The sequence below is a fragment of the Phocoena sinus genome, chromosome 5, assembly GCF_008692025.1.
Source record: "Phocoena sinus isolate mPhoSin1 chromosome 5, mPhoSin1.pri, whole genome shotgun sequence".
Classification (NCBI taxonomy): domain Eukaryota; kingdom Metazoa; phylum Chordata; class Mammalia; order Artiodactyla; family Phocoenidae; genus Phocoena; species Phocoena sinus.
In genome coordinates, this window is record NC_045767.1 from 125,953,931 (window position 1) to 125,975,799 (window position 21,869).

The window sequence follows — 21,869 nt, forward strand, 5'->3', positions numbered from 1 at the left end:
GGGGGAAAGCGGCAGGGGGGTGGTGGTGTGATGAATTGGGAGACTGAAAACAAAAACAAAAAAACTGACTAATGTTCTAGTTACTCTACTCTCTCCCCAACCTCTTACCTGAGCTCCAAATCCATATTCTATTGATAGGCCTACTCTCGGAGATCTCTACTTGGATGTGTCAGAAACCTTAAACTTAGTATATCCAGATTGAAACTTGATTCTTTTCCTCTGTCGTCTTTCATCAAAAGGCTACAATATGCACCTAAGTGTACCCCAGCCAACTTGTGAAGCTCCTCTTGGTCCCCTCTCATCTCCGTGGCGTCAACATAAAACTTTCCTTCTAAATATTTCTCCAATACATCCAACTGTCTCCTGCACCAGCATCACCCTCATCCGAGAACATTTTCTCTCACATAAACTGTCCTTCCTGAATCTACTTTTCAATTTCTCTTACTCGTCTGCTGTTGTTCTTTGAACTTACTTTTGTCTCCCTCTATACATTCAATACTCTGCAGCAGAGAAAATTTTTCTAAAAAGCAAATCAGATCACCTCAGTCTCCACTGCCACTCCTGCTTAAACATCCCCTTTAGAACACAGACAAATTTCCCCTGTCTCCAGGCTCAAATCCCACCACGTCTCCTCCTATATGCCAAGCTTCTCCTTCCCACCACAAAGAACTTGCACTGCAGTTAACCATGCCTCAACACCTTCCTTCCAAATCAACTTTAGAACGCTTCAATGGCCTATAAGGAAAATAGGACAAAATATTTGAAATTGGGATAATTTTGGAAAACCTGAACGTATGATCACCCCAACTACAGCTCAAAGGGCACACACAGATTCACACTTAATTACTACAGACTCACACAAAATAGTAAAATATCTCCCTAATATGCTTCATCCTGCTAATTGTCTCTTCTTCAGAAAACTTTGTAATTTTCCTGATACTTTTTCTGTTTACTGCAAAAAGGTAGTGTTCCCAGGAAACACTGCCTGAGCTTTGGAGTCATTTTATCTTGGCATAAGCGCTCAGAGATTGCAACCTTGTCTATCATACAAGGGCCAAGTTACTAGACCTCTCTGGGCCCTGAATTCCTTAGGTCTAAAGGTAAGAAAGAAGAATTCCCTATCATGCTGAGTTGTTGTGCTGATTAAATGAGACATATGTTTACGAATACACCCAAATTTCCTCCTTGTGTCATTCAGTTAATACATATTTCTTGAGCTACATATTTCAGGATACACTGGTGAGCTTGTATTAGACAGATCCCACTTCACAGGAAACTTTAAAAAAAAAAAAAAAAAAGGTCTCAGCATGAAAAAGAAAAGCATTCAACTCAGTTTTCACGCTCCTTCCTGGGGAGTGAGGTCCCAAATGGTTGCCCAGATATTCTGCCCGGAGTTCAAAGCCAGCAGCCCATCTTCCTATTTGGGTCCATTATCCTCCTTGAGGGAGGCTCTGCTTCTCTGACATTTTAACTCCTGAGACCCACACTTGTCTTGTTATCTCAGCCACTTTGCCCTGGACACACTCTGGCCTCTTTATTTACTGTTGTCCTCACCCTGGGGAGTCAGTGCAGGGACAGTGACCAAAAAAATGGATGTGGCTGCATAAAGATGTGTAAGGAAGAAAGAGGCAAACGGTCCAGTTTCAAATATTAGAAAGTATTTATACAAACATGATTAGCTACTGAGGAGTTTATTCTCTAGTATTTAGCGTCTTAATCTTAACTTCTGGTGGACTCACATAAACTCTATTACTACGCTGTTTCCCAGAGGCAGTTTATAAATATTTCCAACAGCTTAGGTGTTCTTTCCAAGATACTAACACCATGACCATAATAAATGTTAGAACAAACAAACAAACAAACAAAACACATTTGACACCACTGCTACTGCATTTATTTTGGGGGCTGAGGTCTTTTGAAAGAAAATAATTGGTTCTTGCTCCTTGACAGGGACCCTGGGATCTGTGCTCTCTGTTTATGTGCACATGTGATGTTTGCAGGAAGAATGACCTCAGAACAACATTTCAGGGCAAAATGCGATTCAGTACGTCTCTACATACAGGCACAGCTCTGAGAGTTAATGGGTTTAGGACCTATTCCCCAAAATGTGCTCTTGGAAACACTAGCCTACAATTCTATAGTCAAAAAAGGATGGCTTCCTATTAAAACTAGAGTTAAATAATTTATATGACCAACCTGCAAATATTGTTGACTGAGTCTTCTGGACAGTGGTGGTGGCATTTACATCGCAAGATCTTTGGGCGAGGGGTGAGGGCTGTACTCTCACCATCCTCTTTCCTGGTGCCCACGTTCAATTTTCCTGAACTTCGCAAAAGCATGTTATCAAGGAAGTTTGCTGAAAAGAAGAAACAGTAAGAGTTTAAGCATCTTTGGGATAGCCCAGCCACAGTCTTCTGTCCAAAGAATGATGATATTAAACAAAATATTAAGTACTCATAATAGTTAAACGTTTAAACAGAAAACATATTCTGATGTTTTGACACTAAAGATTATACCTTCTATATGATATATATGTCTCATTAGAAATTCTCATAATCCTTTGAGAATAGTAGTTTCTACATTAAGTTATAATAGTTGTATTTGATTGAGTGCAAGCAGTTCAATGACCCACTATTATATAGATTATCTCTACTCTGTGCGGTAATGCTGTGAGTAAATATAACCATTCCCATTTTCAGATGAGAAAATTAAGACTCGACGTTTAAGTGATCTGCACCCTGCTAATAAGTCATGAAGCCAGCATTTACACCCAGATCATCTGGGCCCTAAAACTTTCTACCCGTCTCTTTACTTTAGGGGTCTCTTCACTTTAGGTATATCATGTATTTTTTAAAGAAATCATTAAACATATTTAATCTGCAACATTCATTAGGAAGATAAAAATTTAATTATCAAGATATACAAGCGAAAGTGACGACCTATTACAGTAGCAATGATTCTACATCTTCAGTGGAAGATACGATAGTAGACATGATGTTTAGAGACAGATTTTTCTGGTTCTAAAGTAGGCTTTACTGTTTACCAGTTAGTTGACACTGAATAGCTTTACAAATAGTCCCACTGTGCTTCATTTTCTTATCATCAAAATGGAGATAATTATAAGCACCTACCTCATGTCAAGAGCTTAGAGTGGGTATGTTACATAGTATTACTTGATAAATGTTAGCTAATGTTATTGGAGAAATCTAATTTTTTACCTTTTAAATAGTAAGACAATGTTGCACAACCTAGGGTGACATATCACTGAGACAGTTTTCATGTTTTCTTCTTTACCACCACTTTTGGAAAGAAAGGATGCTTCAGAAGGAGGCATAGATTAATTGACACCAGGTTTCAGGCATTGTGGTAAGAGCTCTCCTACATGCTATGTCACTGTATAAATTGTCACCCTGAGCAATGTCTGATTTAAAATCTAACAACACATCCAATTTGCCTACAGTTAAATACAATTTCAACAAAAATATTATCTGAAAGATACTGGGTTAAAAAATTGAAATTCTAGATCAGAAGTACAGTATGCACACTAGATATGTACAGTGTACATTTGTTTTTTTTTGTTTTTTTTTTAACTACAAATTAGTGCCTCCAACCACTGGTTATATCAGAGAATGAAGAGTTTAGAAAAAGGTCTGTGATGATCTATCCTGACTTTCTCTATGTTATGCTAATTAGTTGAATTTGTAGAAAGTAGTAATTAAGGGAAAAAAGAATATGTTAGATCCATTTACCAGAATTTCCCCCAATCATTAATTCTAATATTTCATTAGATTTTTCAAATTTATGTAAGATGTGCACCTAACTTTCTCAAACAGTTCCTTATATTTTAGTCTGCAGAAGACACATCAATTGTAATATATGAAGAGTCTGTTATATTCAGAATCCTGGGCCACCCACAGTGATTCTGATTCTGCAGGTCTCAGATGAGCCAAGGGAAAGGCATTATTCCACAAGACCCCAGGTGACTTAGACAGATGATGTGCAGACTCCACTTTGAGAAAACTAGGACTAGATTAAGTAAATATTTATTTAATCCAACCATAAAATTAATCCCAATAGGTGTTTATTATTTCTATAAAATCGGTGCTCATCCTTAAGTTAAATTCCAAAATAAAGTGAAGTTAAACACAGTTCATGTTAGTATCTTGTATTTAAAGCCTGCATAAATGCCCTAGCACCACTTGCTATCCAGGTGCAGTGGGTATTGGTATGCCTATATATCACCCTGCCATGCTGGTTTCCTTCTTTTTAAATCTGTTTCTCAGTCTTACTAACTTTATGACCTAAATTACCTCGAAGTATCTCAAAGTGATGAAGGTAAGATATTTAAAACTTATTACATCCTGCTTTCTTCCATACCAGGCCCCTGCTCTTTGAAGTTTTTAAAACAAAATAATAAAAATTCATTTATTATGCATATGTCTACTTAGCAAACACATATTGGGTGCCTGCCTTGTTCCAGACACAGCCTAGGTAAGTAGGATGAACTAAACATACACAGAATTTACCACGTGGTGGGAAAAGTTGTTAAATGGAATATTCACACAGAATGGTCTACAGTATAAAAAGAAACATCTTTATACTATTGGAAAGAAGATGTCATTTTGTAAAAAACATTTTAATACAGGATTCATGATTTTCTCACATTTTAAATTTATTTAAACAAAATAATGATATAAAATTTAGTTAGAAGGAGATTCTTTGCGATATTGCTTAACAATCTGTGTTTACAACAAGAGGGAATAAGTCAGGTCTCTTAAAAGAGATTCCTATGTAGTCATTAAAATGTAGATGTGAAAGTATACTTCCTGACAAGGAAGACTGTTAAAATGTAATTTTTGTTGAAAAGGGCAGTTTACAGAGCATTTTAATTACAAAATCCCACTATATGAACAAGAAAAGGGGCTAAAACAAACAAAAAAACCCCCAACAATATAAAAGAGTTCCAGAGGAGACACTAGCAATAAAAACTTGGTAATCAGAAGGTAAAAATCATCCTTTCTATAGAGATTGTGAAGATGAAATATTGCTGCATAATCCTTCTAAAATGTTTAACACTGTAACATGCAGTCAGAATACATGATATTTTACCAAAAACACATTCATAAGAACAAAAACATAAGCATAGCTAGCTCACGACAGATACCATTTCTATAAACTGAGTTAACAGACAACATACTGAATGAACATATAAGGCTGCTTTCATACAATATGATCCAAACAAGTAAATGTAGTGAGATGATAAATGATTGCTTTTAATTAGCATTAAATACATGGATAATTAAATGCAAATCTGAGACAGGTGGAGAGTTCTTTATTTGCTTTTGCCAAAATAATCAAGGGAGTAATCCATAAAAGTATGTAATTGCTACTAAGGAGTCAATTAATCTATATGTGTTTAATTCCTTATGAAATGAAAATCGTTATCACATGATTCACATTTCCAATCACAAGATTAAACTAAAATAATTAAGTGATAATTTGGAGGCTAAAAAGAGAAGACAAGGGAGAAGAGAAGCAGTAGCAACAGAAGGAATAAATATGATTAGACTCAAAAGCTAAGAGCACAGTTAAAAAGAAAGATTATGGTATCTAAATTGAGGTATAGTTGCCATACAATATTAGTTTCAGATGTACAACAATGTACCACATCTTCTTTATCCATCCCTTGCTGGACACTTTGGTTGTTCCATACCTTGGCCATTGTAAATAATGCTGCAAATGAACATAGAGGTGCATATATCTTTTCAAGTTAGTGTTTTTGTTTCCTTGGATAAATACCCAGAATTGGAATTGCTGGATCTCATGGTAGTTCTATTTTTAATTTTTTGAGGGAGCTGCATACTGTTTTCCATAGTGGCTGCACCAATTTACATTCCCACCAACAATGTACAAGGGTTTCCTTTTCTCCACATCCTCACCAGCATTTGTTATCACCTGTCTTTTTGAGAACAGCCATTCTAACAGGTGTGAGGTGATATCTCACTGAGGTTTTGATACATATTTCCCTATTGATTAGGGATGTTAAGCATTTTTTCATGTACCTGTTGGCCATCTGTATGTCTTCTTTGGAAAAATGAGTATTATTCAGATCCTCTGCCCCATTTTTTTTTAAATGGAACTTTGTTTTTTTGCTACTGAGTTGTATGAGTTCTTTATATATTTTGGATATCAACCCCTTTACAGATATACGATTTGTAAGTATCCTCTCCCATTCAGTAGGTTGCCTTTTCATTTTGTTGAGGGTTTCCTTTGCTGTGCAGAAGCTTTTTAGTTTAAGGTAGTCCCACTCGTTTCTTTTTGCTTGGCTTTGCTTTTGGTGTCAAATCCAAAATACCAACACCAAGACCTATGTCAAAGAGCTTACAACCTATGTTTTCTTTGATGAGTTACATGCTTTCAGGTCTTACAATCAAGCCTTTAATACATTTTGAGTTACTTTTTGTGTATGGTGTAAGATAATGGTCCAGTTTCATTCTACTGCATGTAGCTATCCAGTTTTCCCAACACCATTTATTGAAGAGACTATCATTTTACCATTGCATATTCTTGGCTCCTTTGTCATAGATTAACTGACCATAAGAGTGTGAGTTTATTTCTGGGCTCTCTATTCTGTTCCATTGATCTATGTGTCTGTTTTTCTGCCAATACCATACTGTTTGGTGACTACAGCTTTGTAATATAGTTTGCAAGCTGGGAGCATGATGCCTTGAGCTTTGTTCTTCTTTTTCAAGATTACTTTGGCTATTCAGGGTCTTTTGTGGTTCTATACAAATTTTAGGATTGTTTGTTCTATTACTGTGAAAAATGCCATTGGAATTTTGATAGGGATTGTATTGAATCTGTAGACTATTTTGCGTAATATGGACATTTTAACAATATTAATTCTCCCAGTCTGTGAGCATGGATTAGCTTTCCATTTGTTTTTGTCTTCTTCAATTTGTTTCATCAATGTCTGATAGTTTTTAGTGCACAGGTCTTTCACCTCCTTGGTTAAATTTATTCCTAGGTATTCTATTCTTTTTGATGCAATTGTAAATGGAAATCGTTTTCTTAATTTCTCTTTCTGATAGTTCATTCATTATTAGTGTATAGAAATGCAACAGATTTCTCTATACTGCTTTTATATCCTTCAATTTCACTGAATTCATTTATTAGTTCCAACAGTTTTTGGTGGAGTTTTTAGGGTTTTCTATATATAACATCATGTCATCTGCCAATAGTGACAGTTTTACTTCTTCCTTTCCAATTTAGATGCCTTTTATTCTTTTTTTGCCTAATTGTTCTGGCTAGCATTTCCAATACTATGTTGAATAAAAATGGCCAGAGTTGGGCTTCCCTGGTGGGGCAGTGGTTGAGAGTCCACCTGCTGATGCAGTGGACATGGGTTCATGCCCCGGTCCGGAAAGATCCCACATGTCGCGGAGCGGCTAGGCCAGTGAGCCACGGCTGCTGAGCCTGCGCGTTCAGAGTCTGTGCTCCACGATGGGAGAGGCCACAACAGAGAGAGGACCGCGTACCGCAAAAAAAAAAAAAAAAAAAAAAAAAAAAGGCCAGAGTGGGCATCTTGGTCTTGGTCCTAATCTTAAAGGAAAAGCTTTCAGCTTTTCACTGTTGAGTATGATGTTAGCTGTGGGCTTGTCATATATATAGCCTTTCCTGTGTTTAAGCATATTCTTTCTACACCTGTTTTGAGAGTTGTTGTTGTTGTTTTTATCATAAATGGATGTTGAATTTTGTCAAATGCTTTTTCTGCATGTATTTAGATGATAAGATTTTCATCCTTCATTTTGTTCATGTGGTAAATCACATTGATTGATTTGTGGATGTTGCAACACCCTTACATCCCTGGAATAAATCCCATTTGATCACGGTGTATGATCCTTTCAATATATTGTTGAATTTGGTTTGTTAATATTTTGTTGAGGATTTTTAGATACATTCATCAGGGATATTGATCTGTAATTTTCTTTTCTTATGGTGCCCTTGTCTGGTTTTGATATCAAGGAAATGCTGGCCTCATAACATGATTTTGGAAGTGTTTCCTCTTCTATTTTTGGAAGAGTTTGAGAAGGACTGGTATTAATTCTTCTTTGAATGTTTGATAGAATTGACCAGTGAAGCCATCTGGAACTAGACTTTTGTTTGTTTGGAGGTTTTAAATTATTGGTTCAATTTCCTTAAGATCTTCCTAATAGCTAGTCCACATTTGAAATAAAGGGTCAATGAGAAACTGAACTGTTTTATCTACTGCTATAATTATGAAAAGGGATTTATAAAAGGATCACTTTCATATAAAGTCATTCTGAATTTATGCCAAATCTAGCCAGCCTCATATAGGCAAGCTTAGGCATTTTAGATCAAAAACAAGACTGAACACATCAGCTAAGGTATAAAAAAGGCAATTACATGTATATAAAATTAATAATCATCTCATAAAAACATGAATTTAGCCTGACTTTCTGATAAATTTATATAAAAGAAGATAATCATTAAAAACAATGGCAAGATTACTAATTATGAAAGAAACATTACATGTAACTTAGTACATTATATTTTCTAAATCAGCAAATTAAAAGGAATTTTTTTCCACCAAGGAAAGCTAAATAGTGAATGGTTTCTACTTAGGTTGAAAAGAATTTCAACAAAATTGATTATTTCTTCCCAGTAGCTTTCCAGACAGTTAAGGCTTTTTTAATATTTAGTAATAGAATTATAAATAAATCTGACAGAAAAATGTAAGAGGGAAAAAAACTGAGAAAGTCAGACTGTTCGGAAATGTCTTAGGAATAAATACTACACCCTCTTTAGTTCAGTCCATTTTCAGTTTCCTTCCTCCCTCCTACCTTCCTCCTCCCCTAACTCCCCACCCCTTTTTCTCCCTAATACCAATCTTTAGCTTAACAGTGTGAATCCAGACACTTCAGATGCTGCCTGGTTAGCTTAGCTAGTTACATTATAGTTAATCCAGGTTGTTAACTATCCAAACTACCGTGATAATACAAAGTAGGGCCTGTGGAAGCCAATCTAAACTTGTTCCTTATTTTTCAGAGGATCAGTAGATTTTTTTAGGGAGCAACTGAACCACAAGGTCACTTCCAAACATGTTTCTGTGTGTGTGTGTGTGTGTGTGTGTGTGTGTGTGTGTGTGTGCGTGCGCGCGTGTGTGTTCTTAATGAATTGCAACTAAATTATATTCCTTATGATTTTCATATAGGAGATAGATTGACAAATTTTCAGGCAAATTACTCAAACTTCACAAAATAATATAATGATCAGCATGCAATAGTGTGACTTCCATTCAATTACAAAAGCTAAACAGATGGTTATCTTCCTTGAACATCTTTTCATGGATATATGTTACAGTTACACACATGTTTTCAGCTATTTTGTATGTCTGTATATAGTTATACACAAGTTTTCTATGGCATCTCTTCTTGTGTAAGTTAGGAAGTAAGGCAGAGTTATAAAGAATGTCTTTAAAGTACTCATCTGGAATCAGTGGACAATTATTAGCTGGCAGCCTGGTATAAACACTATAAAATAACTCATTTTTGATGTATATACTTAAAAAATCAATTATTTTTACTATTTCTATATTATCTTATATTATAGTGTACCATTCCATATGATTTTTACAGAAAAATGAAACAAGATTTTTATAGAAATATCAGAAAACACAGAACAGTAAATTGCAAAAAAAATACAATACTACAACTCTGCAAGAAATAAATTTTAGCTTCCATATTCATCCATTATATCCTAAAGTACATTTTAGTTAATGTACTAGTTTTGATTATTTTTTCTTGGTTACATTCTTATTTCAAAAATAGAATAAAACGTTTTAAGTCTGTGATATAAAATATTGTTGTATGATATATGTCATAGTGAAGAGAATATCAGAATCTACTGTCACATTAAAACACATGGAGAACGATCTTTATGAACAGCAATAATTCAAGGAAATTAAATCTCAAATACACTATGCATTAATACTAAGAAATGGATGTGAGTCTTCAAAATTCATTTAAAGATGACATGTAATTATATTGTGCCACAGGATCTACTAGTAATCTATTTTCCTTTCTTCATTTTATTTTTTACTTTTTAGCTCTCTAAATATCTCAAAAATTAACAAAACTTTGAGTGTCTTCTCTGTTCTACATCATCTTCACAAGAGGGCAGGCCGGACCAAGAAGAGAAATTGAAATTCATATCACACAAGCTTGTACTTCAAGTATCTTGGGTAAAAAGATTAGTGGAAGAAAATGTGAAAGTACTACTGAACTGTCCAGCAATGCTTTGGGACTGATCCAGTCTAACACTATCCATGTTGCTATGATAATAAATAATGTGAATCAATGCTCATTTCCCTTCTCAACCAAAACTGGTTTAAAGAGTACACTGGTTAAAACCCAAAACCTATAACACACAGGAATAAAACTTGAATCAGAGCTTGAAAACAATATTAATTTTCAAGCTAACTTTTCGTGATCCTGAATGGTGGGTTTAAATAGATAACTAGCTTTTATTTTCATCACTTAAGCCTTGAATCATTTAACTCCATTTAATAATTTAATTTACTGTCTAATAAGCATACTCAATTCAAAAGTCCTGACCTCAATTTTCATTGCCTAACCCTCTTTCATTATACCAAGACATTTTCAAACAATTTTTCTATGTTGTTTGCAACAAGAACTTAGAAAAATATATATATATAAACAACATGAAACGCAATCGTTAATAAAAAGTTGAAATACGTGCCTAAACTCTTTTGAAAACAAAATATAAATACAACTTAGATTCAAAACTACCAAAGCAAAATCACATGCATTACAAAGAAAGAGTAGACTTTCAATTATTAATAGTGAAGTGAACTAACTGCACAGGAGTTTCTTTCTCCTTCGAGTCTCAGAAGTCAGAGGAGAGAGGGACAAGGGAGGCTGTAGGTGGTAAGTTCTGGGGCTACCATGCTATAGAGGGGGATGAAATGCCAGGTGAGAAACCAACACCAGGTGTGGTCACCAAGCAGTAGACTCAGACTTGACCAGGATATAACGTAAAACGGACAAAACAGTTCAAAGCCCAGCTTAGCTACTGCCATGCTCTGTTGCCTTAGCAAGTCACTGACCTCTCTAACAGAGGATGTGGAAAGTCGCAGCACACATTGGCTCGCTAGGAGAACTGGAAGAGAGACTCCAAGTAAAGCACCTATCACAGCTCCTTGCACATACTAAGAGTGAATAACAGTAAACTGCTGTTTTCTGTGCTGCTGAAGCTTACTATTCAGTTTTTTTGTTTTCATTCTTCAGATTTTTCTCTTTCTCCCCCTCCATTGTTTTTGTTCCTTTTCTCTACTGCTTCATCTCCTAAATGTTTCTACTTCTCTTCCATTTCTTCTTTCCCCGACCTCTTTCTCTCATCCTGATCCTCTCTTCCTCTTCAATTCCCCTTTCTTTTGCTTCATGTCACTTCCATTAACTTTGCCATTCTGGCTCACCACTGTGCACAGAAAGTCTATAAAAATATTGAGCTTTTTGGTTTACGAAACACTGACACTTTGTTCACAGCTGAATAATACATTGTTATTCATTATTCATTTATTTAGCAAATAATCATTAAATCCATTCCATCTACATAACACAATGGCGCAGAGCACCTGAAGTACCTTCAGTAATGTAACAATCTTGCTGGTGAGACAAATCAACTGCATGTGGAATACACTGAGACAAATCAGCTACATATGGCAAACCAAAAACAGTATATGAAAATAATAAAATAGAAGTCAAAATGCCACATATAATTGTCAAATGTAAGTAAGTCCTAGGTAGGAGGCACAGGAGGGAAGATTACTAGGGGTGACAGGAATCAACCAGTAAATTTTATGGAAAACATAAGCACCAGGGATACTGACAGTTTTTCATTTCAGTGGCTCACCGTTGACACTACCGAATAGGGTAAGAAAAACACACTGGTTTTACAATGTTAAAGATTTGCTGGATCTCTATAGAAACCAGAGCTTTTATAATAAAATATTTTACATGTTTCCATTTGCCAGCAATTGTTTCTCTTTTTACCATACTTACACATCCACATGACCATATCACTCAGTTTCTGTATGATAACCATGTTTTCAACATTTTATATCATAAAAGTTCTGCCCAGAGACCCCAAAACATCTGGATAAAAAGTGAAAGCTTCAATAATTCAAGTGTTTTATATTCTGGGATGCTAGATTACGAGTTGAACAAATCATAAAAAGGTGAAATATTACATAAATGTGAACATACAACATATATATTCATATTTGTTTGTTTTACAGGTAACTAATACAGAGTTATGAGCCTGAGTAAGCATCATAATTGATTATAACATGATTTATAGTTCTTAGGACATCACATTTATACTCTTTAAAGGTAGAACAGTAGCTAGCTTTCCCACGGGTTTTAATATGCTTTCGAATTTGGAGAAACTCAACCAAAATGTTCATATAAATTAAAAATCTTTGAAAATACTCTAAAACATGACATGATAACAAGTATCTTAAAGTATCAACATAAGAAATAATAAACTTTACAAGCAAGTAACCACCATGTTTAAAGATAGTTTAACATCACACTGAATCTATATCCATAAAATAGCATAATCACAGCTAATAGGATGATTTTAAAAGTTAAAAAAATCTCTGCATTTAAAAATACTTAATATGTCTGTTCTTTTCTTTGTCAGAAAAGAAACTGAACCACAGCCTCTTTGACAATAATGTCAAAGAATCAACCAGGACATGGCAGACTGCCAAGCCAGGAGCTATGGTTTATTCGGTGACTTTCTATCAGTGCTCTGCTTCACAGAGTTCTAAAGCTAATCAAAGCGGATGTTCAACTAGCCACCGCACCAAAACTTACTCCGCAGCTTTGCAAAGCACTCCCAAGACAGCTTGAAGTGTAAAACTACTTTGAACAGACATCTATGTAAAGAAGAGAAGTGACAATGAAGCCAGACATCAGAAACCCAATCACCAGGTTCATGCTATTCTTTTTCCCCAAAGAAAAAACCTGGAAAGCATTTCGGATCTCTCTGTTTCTAATCCTTTCTGGATCCTCTAATTGGATAATTGTTAAAGGATACTTTAGTAAGGAGCATACTGATCTTGAAAATGTAAATATATTGCTATTACAAATGTTCAAATATTTGAGGCATAAAATATATGGAATATATATATTTAAAAACTTAACTTACAATGCACTATTATCAACTACTATCATCACCAATGAGTTTAAAGGTCTATGATGAAACAACATAGAATAATGATAACCAGCAGCAAAATGAATTAAAACGATCTGAATATTAGAAAGCCATTACAGAGTTTTAAGAGAAAAACTAAAGAATCTGAAGAAACAACTGTACAAAACCTGCAGTGCTATCTACATAGCTTTGTTTTCAGTTATGTCACGCTTCATAGGAAAGTTTTCTAAGATAGATACCAAAAATGACATGAATTACTAAAATATACTTGCCTTAGCTTCTCTGACTGTATACTTTACCTTAAAACAATTTATAACCTTCCTGATCAAATTAAACGACTTAGAAACTGAATTTTCAGAACATTCATTTCTTCTAATGTTTAAATCATTAATTTGTACTTTAAAATATTTTTGCATTTTTTAAAAACCATATTTGCAAGAAAGCAACTTTGACTTATAATCTATGAATTGAGACATATATCATAGATAGCAGAAGAATTTACAACATCAAAAACTACAAACTCTACCACAGGACGTTACACAGCCAAAACACTTGGTTTTAACCGTGACAGTATTGGAAAATGTGTAGGGGCAAACACACATACCCACTCCACCACACAGACAACACAGAAGGTATAATAATATATGCAACATTTGTAGTAGTTTAGAAGTCACCTAAATTACACATTGCTGGGACATTTAAGCTAAACTGCATTTTCTTGCCGTGTAATTTTTGTGCGCGAAATTTTTGAACCCCTGAATTGTTCTATTCCCAAACCTCTATGCCAAGAAAGACTAAGTTCTATCATCGCTTTTGTGTGTACCAGAATTGGCTTAACTGATCTTGCTTACATTTCTGGAGGGAAAAAACAGCCTCTGTAAGATATAAAGCTTCTCCCACTACTCACTTTTGATTTCTGTACGCTTGATAGATCGTTGCCAGGTTCCTTGGGACGAGACATGAGGAGGACACACAGAATTGCTAGGGGTGTCCACTAAAAAGCACAGCACCGTAGGCAACACTAATCCTGCACCTGTGATGTGTTATTCACCAGTTAAGAAATGCAGTCCAGACGGTGGTTGCCTAATACAGCTCAGCTGTTTTTCTCAGCACTCCCTTTGATTATAAGCTGGCAAGAGAGATTATTCTGGTCAAGCATTGAGCTATGTTCAAGATACATGGCATATGACAGTGGAAAGGTGAAAGAGAAAGGAAACCTTAGAATCAAAAAAAAGTAAGTAAAAAGAAAAGAAAAAAAAGTCACTGACCACAGTGTATTATGTAACAATTCCAGATGGTTCAAAGCTGCCTCTGATTATACACAGGCAGAAAAATATACAACATTTAAGTATCTAGAAATCTATTTTTTGATATTACCCTTTTGACTTTTAGCATGGTAGTTCAACATGCAATTCTTTGGTTTGTTTTAAAATCAGCACAACTTCACAAATTGATCAGCTACATAAACGTTTAAAAATCTTTCTTTAAAGAGGTTTACCTATTCTAGACATCAAACTCCTTTTATAATGTTGGGAAAACTGAAACCAAATGATTACCATTAATTTTATCTTTTCATTAAGTCAACCATATTATTGGACTTGACTCATTAAAATATGTGATATAAAATTTATCTTTGAGACACAACTATCTTATTCATCATATATGGCTTAAGCCAGCATAAAATATTTATTTTAACCAGCATAAAACTGCTAGCAACTCCAAACTGATTTAAGAAATATTTATTATACACAAAGCTGTCTACGAAGCATGTTGGTTTCACAGAGATGAAGAAGAAACCGCCACTATGCTCACAAACCTTAAAATCTAATGGGGGAGAGTAAATAAAAGTTACTTCTTCTGTTATTGCTGTTTTTTTGTCATAAAAGGGCTGCTGACCATTCACTCATACCAAAACTTTCACTCTTTTTCCTTTGACACTCTATATAAACACAAAACCATCTGTCCCCCAGGCCAGTATCTGTGCCATTTTAAATAATCTAAAACCTTACCCCAAAACCAGACACCCTTTCCTAATAGCAGATGGTTAAAAAACAGAAACAAAAAATTCAATTACATATACCCAAAGAGCTGAAATGAAGAAAATATATCAATTTCAAAATGTACATATGTAAGGTATATATTTTTAAATGTTTAAAATTTCAAGTTATTTTTTTGTTTTCATTGATTAGATGCTAATTAGCAGCTAAGCAAAGCAGTATATTAAAAAAAATTAGAAAAATTCCATATGATATATATTAGGAGCAAAAGGGTCAAAAGAAATTCCTATGTCCATAAAAGCATTCTCTCTCATCAGAATCTGACAAGTCTTAGAGCCTTCCTTTATATTTAGACATTAGTGTTAAAGATAATACTGCATTTAAAGTTCCAAATAACACTCTGAGGCTAACTGGAGGAGGACCAAGATTTAGGCAGTATGCCACAAAATGTTATATTAATATTTTAACGATTCCCGTGCTCTGGTCTGTGCGTCCAAAGTAAAATAAGATGGCTGACTTGGGTCCTGGGTACGTATATGACTAGCAAAAAATATAGACTCCTGATATTTTTTTGGACAAAAAAAATTTTTTTTCTGAAATTATACTTAATTGGCCATTAAAATAGTGCTGAGATTCTGAACCACCCTCCACTTTGTTTGATTTATTGGAATAAGATTTGCCAAAGGCAAAAGTCTTGTTGACATTTGGGCAGAAACACCGAGGAAAGATCCAAATTGAGACTATGTTATTGTAATGATTGTGTTATCTTAAATCTGTGTATGGCACACATTGGAACATTCTGGCCTCATGTTGCTCAAGCTGTCCCTCTTTCAATAAACAAATGGCTTCAGTTTTCAAAACATTCTTCAAAAGCAATCTTATTTTTTAAATTTTTTAATTGCATAAAGCCTAGTAGACTCAGTGGCCCAGCCTTGCCTTTGAAAAGCCTGATCTTACCTTTAAATTTTCCTTCTTTATATTTCTTTATTCAATTCATATCTCCTCATTTATGCCAAAAATTATATTTTTGCCCATACATTACATTCTAAGGTAAAAATATTTCCTTCCTCCTTTTTAAAATAATTATCAACATGGTATCTCATGAGAAACAACTGAAAAAAAGAACAACGAAAACCCTGAATCTAAGAGGCTACATGAAAAATAACTACCTCTCATAAACCCTTTCTTCATATGGTTCTTTATCTTCAACCACACCAACATAAGGCAGACATATCCCTGTGCGTTATGTTTTTTCACCCTGAAATATTTTGATAAATTGGGGATATGATTTTAAATTTCAGTATCAGAGTAAGAAGGTATGAAATACATACTTACTCATGTTCTATTTAAATGACCGAAGTACTCACTCCCAAACAATAATATTAATATGGGAGGAAAGGACAGTGGCTACCTTAAATGGTCACTTCAGTTAGAAAGTTTTCCACTTTGACAAAGAATATATGAGATCAAACCAAATATTTTCCCAGAATGTAAGAGTTTGTACTTCAGCTATTAAGAAACCATTCTCTATGTTCACCTACAGAATGTCCTATTCTCTACCTAAAAAGCCCAAAATTCAGTATGGGAGGCAAGAACTCTTATTATTTAATGAATCAGAGATTGGCAAAGCTTGTCAGCTTTAACTCTTACAGTCGTCAGGCCTGCCGATTCTCACGAGGAATGAAGTCTCACAGACTTTTGTTTTATCCTTAAGGGAAGAGCATGCGGGTCTTTTAGAATGAATAGGCCCCACTTAGGATATATGATTAGTTAACTAGGAAAGTTATTGCTTTTCATCTTTCTTAGCAGACAGAAAAATATCTGCTTTCATCATTAAAACCACAGTAACTATTTGGTGGTAATATGAGAATTTCCTGGTGGCTCCCCTTCTCTACTATCAAGTCTAATAGGCTGACCAGAAAAGTATCAAACTTGTGCTAATTATTAATTAGAGAGATAATCTGGAATAAAACAAATCTCTCTAATAGCTATTTCCCCCCAAATTTTCACCCCAGTCCTTAGAATACAGCACTTTGTGACAGCTTTTGTGCATGCTGAAATCATGGTAAAGGACAAATTTCTCTTCCCATTTCATACCAATGAGGGGAAAACAAGCCTCGTCCAAAACGATGCCTCGTCCAGGCATCATCCCAAATAATCCCCCCACCCCCAAGTGTTCAGGGCTCTTCCCTTTGTAGAGTTCAGTGTCTCCTCACTAGCAAGAAAGTATAAGCAGAGAGATCATTAGTTATGACATGTAGACGTTAGCAGATAATGTTGACTCACTTCAGGAACTATTAAACTATAAACAGTGTGCTGAAAGCCATTTATCTGGACTTTAGGATAAACAGCAGAACCTACTCAATTAAACGGATTGCAAAGAATAAGCTGCTGATGCCAAACCAAGTGAAGCTTAATTTTGAAAAGAAAAATCTGTGAATAAAAATCCACCTAGGATTCCAGGGATTCTGGCACATAAAATCCTTAAACACTTTATTTTAAAATACAATATATAAAACACAGAACATATATTTTTAAAAGGCCAACTGATTCAGTTACCAAAGTTACTGCAGACTAGCTCGAGTTCAAAGTAAATTTATTGATACTTGATACATATTTTCTCTTAAGTGACAGCATTTACAGTAATACTGATGCTGAGCAAATGTATGTTATCAAGGAAAGCTTTGCCTATCACTCTGTAAAAAGTTAAGTCGAATTGGGTCAGTTTTCTTCATCAGCACTAGTCCTATTCACAAACAATTTGACTGTTTTGAGAGTTTCTACATGACTCCTTCCAAGAAAAAGAAAGACAAGCTGAGTGCAACTGTATCATAAATGAATGATATTTTATGTTTATTATGTAAATATATATACATATTTCCATCTTTAGCACGTTAAAATGCTACAAGAAAAATACTAACCTATAATGCAACCTCAGAGGTTTTATTCCACAGTTGATGAGAAGGATATGAGATAAACAAGGCCCTTCCTGCTGGTACCATATACAGGTAAAACATATTACGTTTAGAATTTATTTTTCCCACTTGTCAGAAAATAAATCAAAATCTGCTCTTTTTCACACTTCCAGATGTCAAAAGCTTTTCAAAACAATTTTGATGTCAGAGAAGAGAACACACAGGTGTGTTTTATGTCAACTACTGAAAGCAACTGAAGGTTTGCCTGGAATCTGATCACTCTACTGACACATTCTTGCAGGCATTACGAACACTCCCTGAAGGAACATTACACTAATGCTGACTAATTTTAAAAAACATCCCAAATCTCATTAGACCTATTCCCTAGCAGTATTGTTCAAAAGCATCTCTGCTAGTAACACCACACTCATTGCCACCTGTTAGCAAACCTTTAATGCTTTCTTCAATATCACCTTTACTGTTCTTCTTCATTGACAATACAACAGGTTGAACAACAATAAAATATTCGATATCAACATGCATAAGTTTTTGTCACATCATGAAAACTACGACAACCCACAAAAAAATCAAGTGTTAGGAGGTCAGTAACAAATGCTTAAGAGAAACTGGTTCACGTTAACGGACACTTGGTCTCGAGGAAACCAAGCCTAAGACAGAAAGATGGCAGTAGTATTTCAATTCTGAAATTATCAGTGCTTATGCTAAAAAACTGTACTTGGTTACAAAACCTATATTAAACACAAACAGCAACTTAAATGTGACATGTTCTTAATTTTTTAAAAATAGTGACTGGAAGGAAATTCTTGCCATTAAATGACTAGGGTTCCCAATCAAGATCAGAAAAATGCTGCCTACCAGCAAAATGACCTAATAGTCATAGATTTCTGATGTTTATTAAGACCTAGAAGTAAACACATCAATTCAGACTTTAAAAAATCATTTCAGTCATATAAACATTCATTCAAAAGATTTAGTATTTATATAATCCTTCCTTTGCTCACACACACACCCCACAAGTATGTCCACAATGAGGACCTGCAAGTAACAAATCATTACCGCAAACTTGTCTCTTCTTGTCAAGTGTTCTTAGTATTTTCCAAACCTCCAAAAATGTCTCACTTCTGAACAACACCACCCCCCCAGGTAATAATAAAAAACTGAAACTTTTAAAGCATTTTTTCTTTTTCTTTTTCTCAGCCCATCATCCAGTGCCTGAATGCTCGTGTCAGAACACAAGCTGATGCTCAGAGCAGGGTGCCCAGGGCACTCTCACTTGTGCAGCTATATTGGCAGCGGCTCATAAATGTGCTTTTGTATTTCATATCTACACAAGTCAAGTTTCTCAGCTTTACTTTCCTTCTCAGTAGCAGCAAACCCTGAGCTCTTCATTGCTAACATTCTACAATGCATGGGGAAAACAAGGGCAGGGGCCCTCTATTCGAGTACATGTGCAGAATAGGACTTTTTTTTTTTTTTTTTTTTAAATCTGAGACTCTTTTCTGCCTTCCTTCCTCATTTCTTATCTCCCAACCCCCAATGGCTTCTCAAAAACTTCAATATTCTTGAAGATCCAGATGTCTCCTTTCTTTCCTCCCAATCCCACTGAGAAGACAGGAAACACCAGGTGTGAAATGTCTCTGTTTGCCCCCCTCCACTCAGTACACACCTCCTAACTGGGAGCTTTCATCCTGGCTTGCCCTCTCAGGGGAACTACCCTGTCACTTGTCTGCTGGACCCTATCTCTTCTCACACACCCAGATGCACAGCCGAGACCACAGTTTCTCACAGTGGATGGTTTGCTTTCATACGTTCCTTCCTAGGTTATGAACAAAGAGCAGTTTTCCCAGGTTAGATCAGCCCAGCTGAAGGAGGATTTTAGGACAAAGAGAAAATGAGTGTATTGGGAAGAAAGGGCAAAGGAGCCCTGAAAGGAGAACTAGAGACGCTTATGCTTGTGCCATTATATCAAAATATAGTAACTTATATATAAAACACGCAACCAAGCACCATCTCTTACAATAGGCCAAGTCACATGTATAACAGGATAATTAGATTCCAAACAGGTGTAGGAATCATGATTTCTAGCCCTAGCCATGCTACCGACTTGGAAATCTCCAGAATGCTTTGATTGGAAAACCAGCACAGTGATGATTTACCAAATAAGGCATAGGCAGTAAACATAGGTTCTCAGGATATGTTTTGGAAGGAATACCAATGAATGAATTAGATCACCAGAAAGGACTCAGCCAAACATACCTGTCTAGATTAGAAACTCAGTGTGAAGGAAGTGACCCTGAGTCAACACTGTAACACAGGAGTGCCACACAGTGACTGCTTTTCGCATGACCACATTCCCAGTGACAGTGGGTGTTTCTAAAGAAGAGAATCTGTGCGGAAAGAAGTGGTGGTTTCCCTGGTAACCCAAATATTCCAAAACACTACAACGTGTTCTATCTAACTACTTCCAACTCTACCCTTACCCAATAAACAATTTGGAAAAAGGGCATCTAACATCCCACTGCCTAAGATCATAACTAGTGATGGACAGGAGGGCTAAAAATCAACCCAAGCTTGTCTGACTACAAGCGTAGGAAATCATTCATAACTAAGTACACATATCTTTATATCTTAGATATGGATGTATCTATGGATATCCCTGACTTCACCTGCCTAATTTCAGGCAGATTTTTAAGCCTGATGCTGTATTTACATATTTAGGGAATATTACATACATATTAAATTATGTATGCTCATGGGTCTGCATTAATGAGGTTTACTGGAAAAGGAATTTGAATAGACTGAAAGGAGAGACTGTATTATATTAGAGAAAGGGGGGAAAAAATGACAGGACAAACAGCCAAAAATGAACAGCAGTTGGGAATTTCCAAAATTAAACTGACATATAGAGTAACCTGGAAATAACTTTCATTTCCCTTGAGCTGATTATTTACACAATCTATGTTTAAATAAAGGTTGACTTTTACTCTGATACAACATATTAACTCAACTGATTAAGTTCATGTTTTTAATTCTATGCAGTAATAGTAAAATGGGAACAAATTATGAAGAAACCAAAAAAGAAGAAACATAATAGTGTGGTGGAACCAAGGCTTAATCCCATCATCCATAAGGTATCAATGGGCTGTGGGTGAAGAGAGGAAGCATCATCACGTGTACTGGAGAACTACGCCCTCCTCTCTAGAAATGACCCAAAGGGTGTTATCCAGGAATTTTATCAGCCTGCTCTGAGGGGACGGGTTGTCGGACCCTGACTGTCATACGCACTTTCCTGTTCCAAACACTGCCACTCCCTTTTGTCCTTTTATTACAGTATTACATCTCCCCAAACACCCCCTTCTTAAATCACTTCAGCTAAATTTCCAACAAGTACTGAATTCCTAAGGTTTGAAAAAAATCAAAATTATGATAAAAATAAAAAATAAAATGAAATCAGCCAGTAGTCACAGAAGGTTATGTCTATTTATCACAACAGTTTTGTCCTCTTTCTCATTTGTTTTTGTGTGCTTTTGCTTTCATCGGCATCTGTTGGGACGGGTACGTATAGTTCTTGCCAAAGATAATGGAGTTCTTTTAGTCTGGCCAAGCAAAGAAAAATGGGAGGCAAAGAAAGGATGAGAACAATTATGTTAAAAATGCTGCCAAATTCAAAGCA

General features: G+C 35.4%; 1 protein-coding gene across 7 annotated transcripts in view; it reads right to left on the minus strand.

Annotated features, from left to right (window-relative positions):
* The window catches only part of BMPR1B (bone morphogenetic protein receptor type 1B), a 423,330-nt gene that overhangs the window by 64,021 nt on the left and 337,440 nt on the right, over nt 1-21,869 (minus strand). For 6 of the 7 annotated variants that reach the window (XM_032632927.1, XM_032632928.1, XM_032632930.1 and 3 more), the window contains one exon: nt 2,197-2,356. In XM_032632927.1, the coding sequence (XP_032488818.1) occupies nt 2,197-2,339 (143 nt within the window). In that variant the 5' untranslated portion in view covers nt 2,340-2,356. Of the gene's footprint in view, nt 1-2,196; nt 2,357-14,170; nt 14,368-21,869 lie in introns of those variants that run through there. The other variant, XM_032632932.1, reaches the window with a different exon arrangement.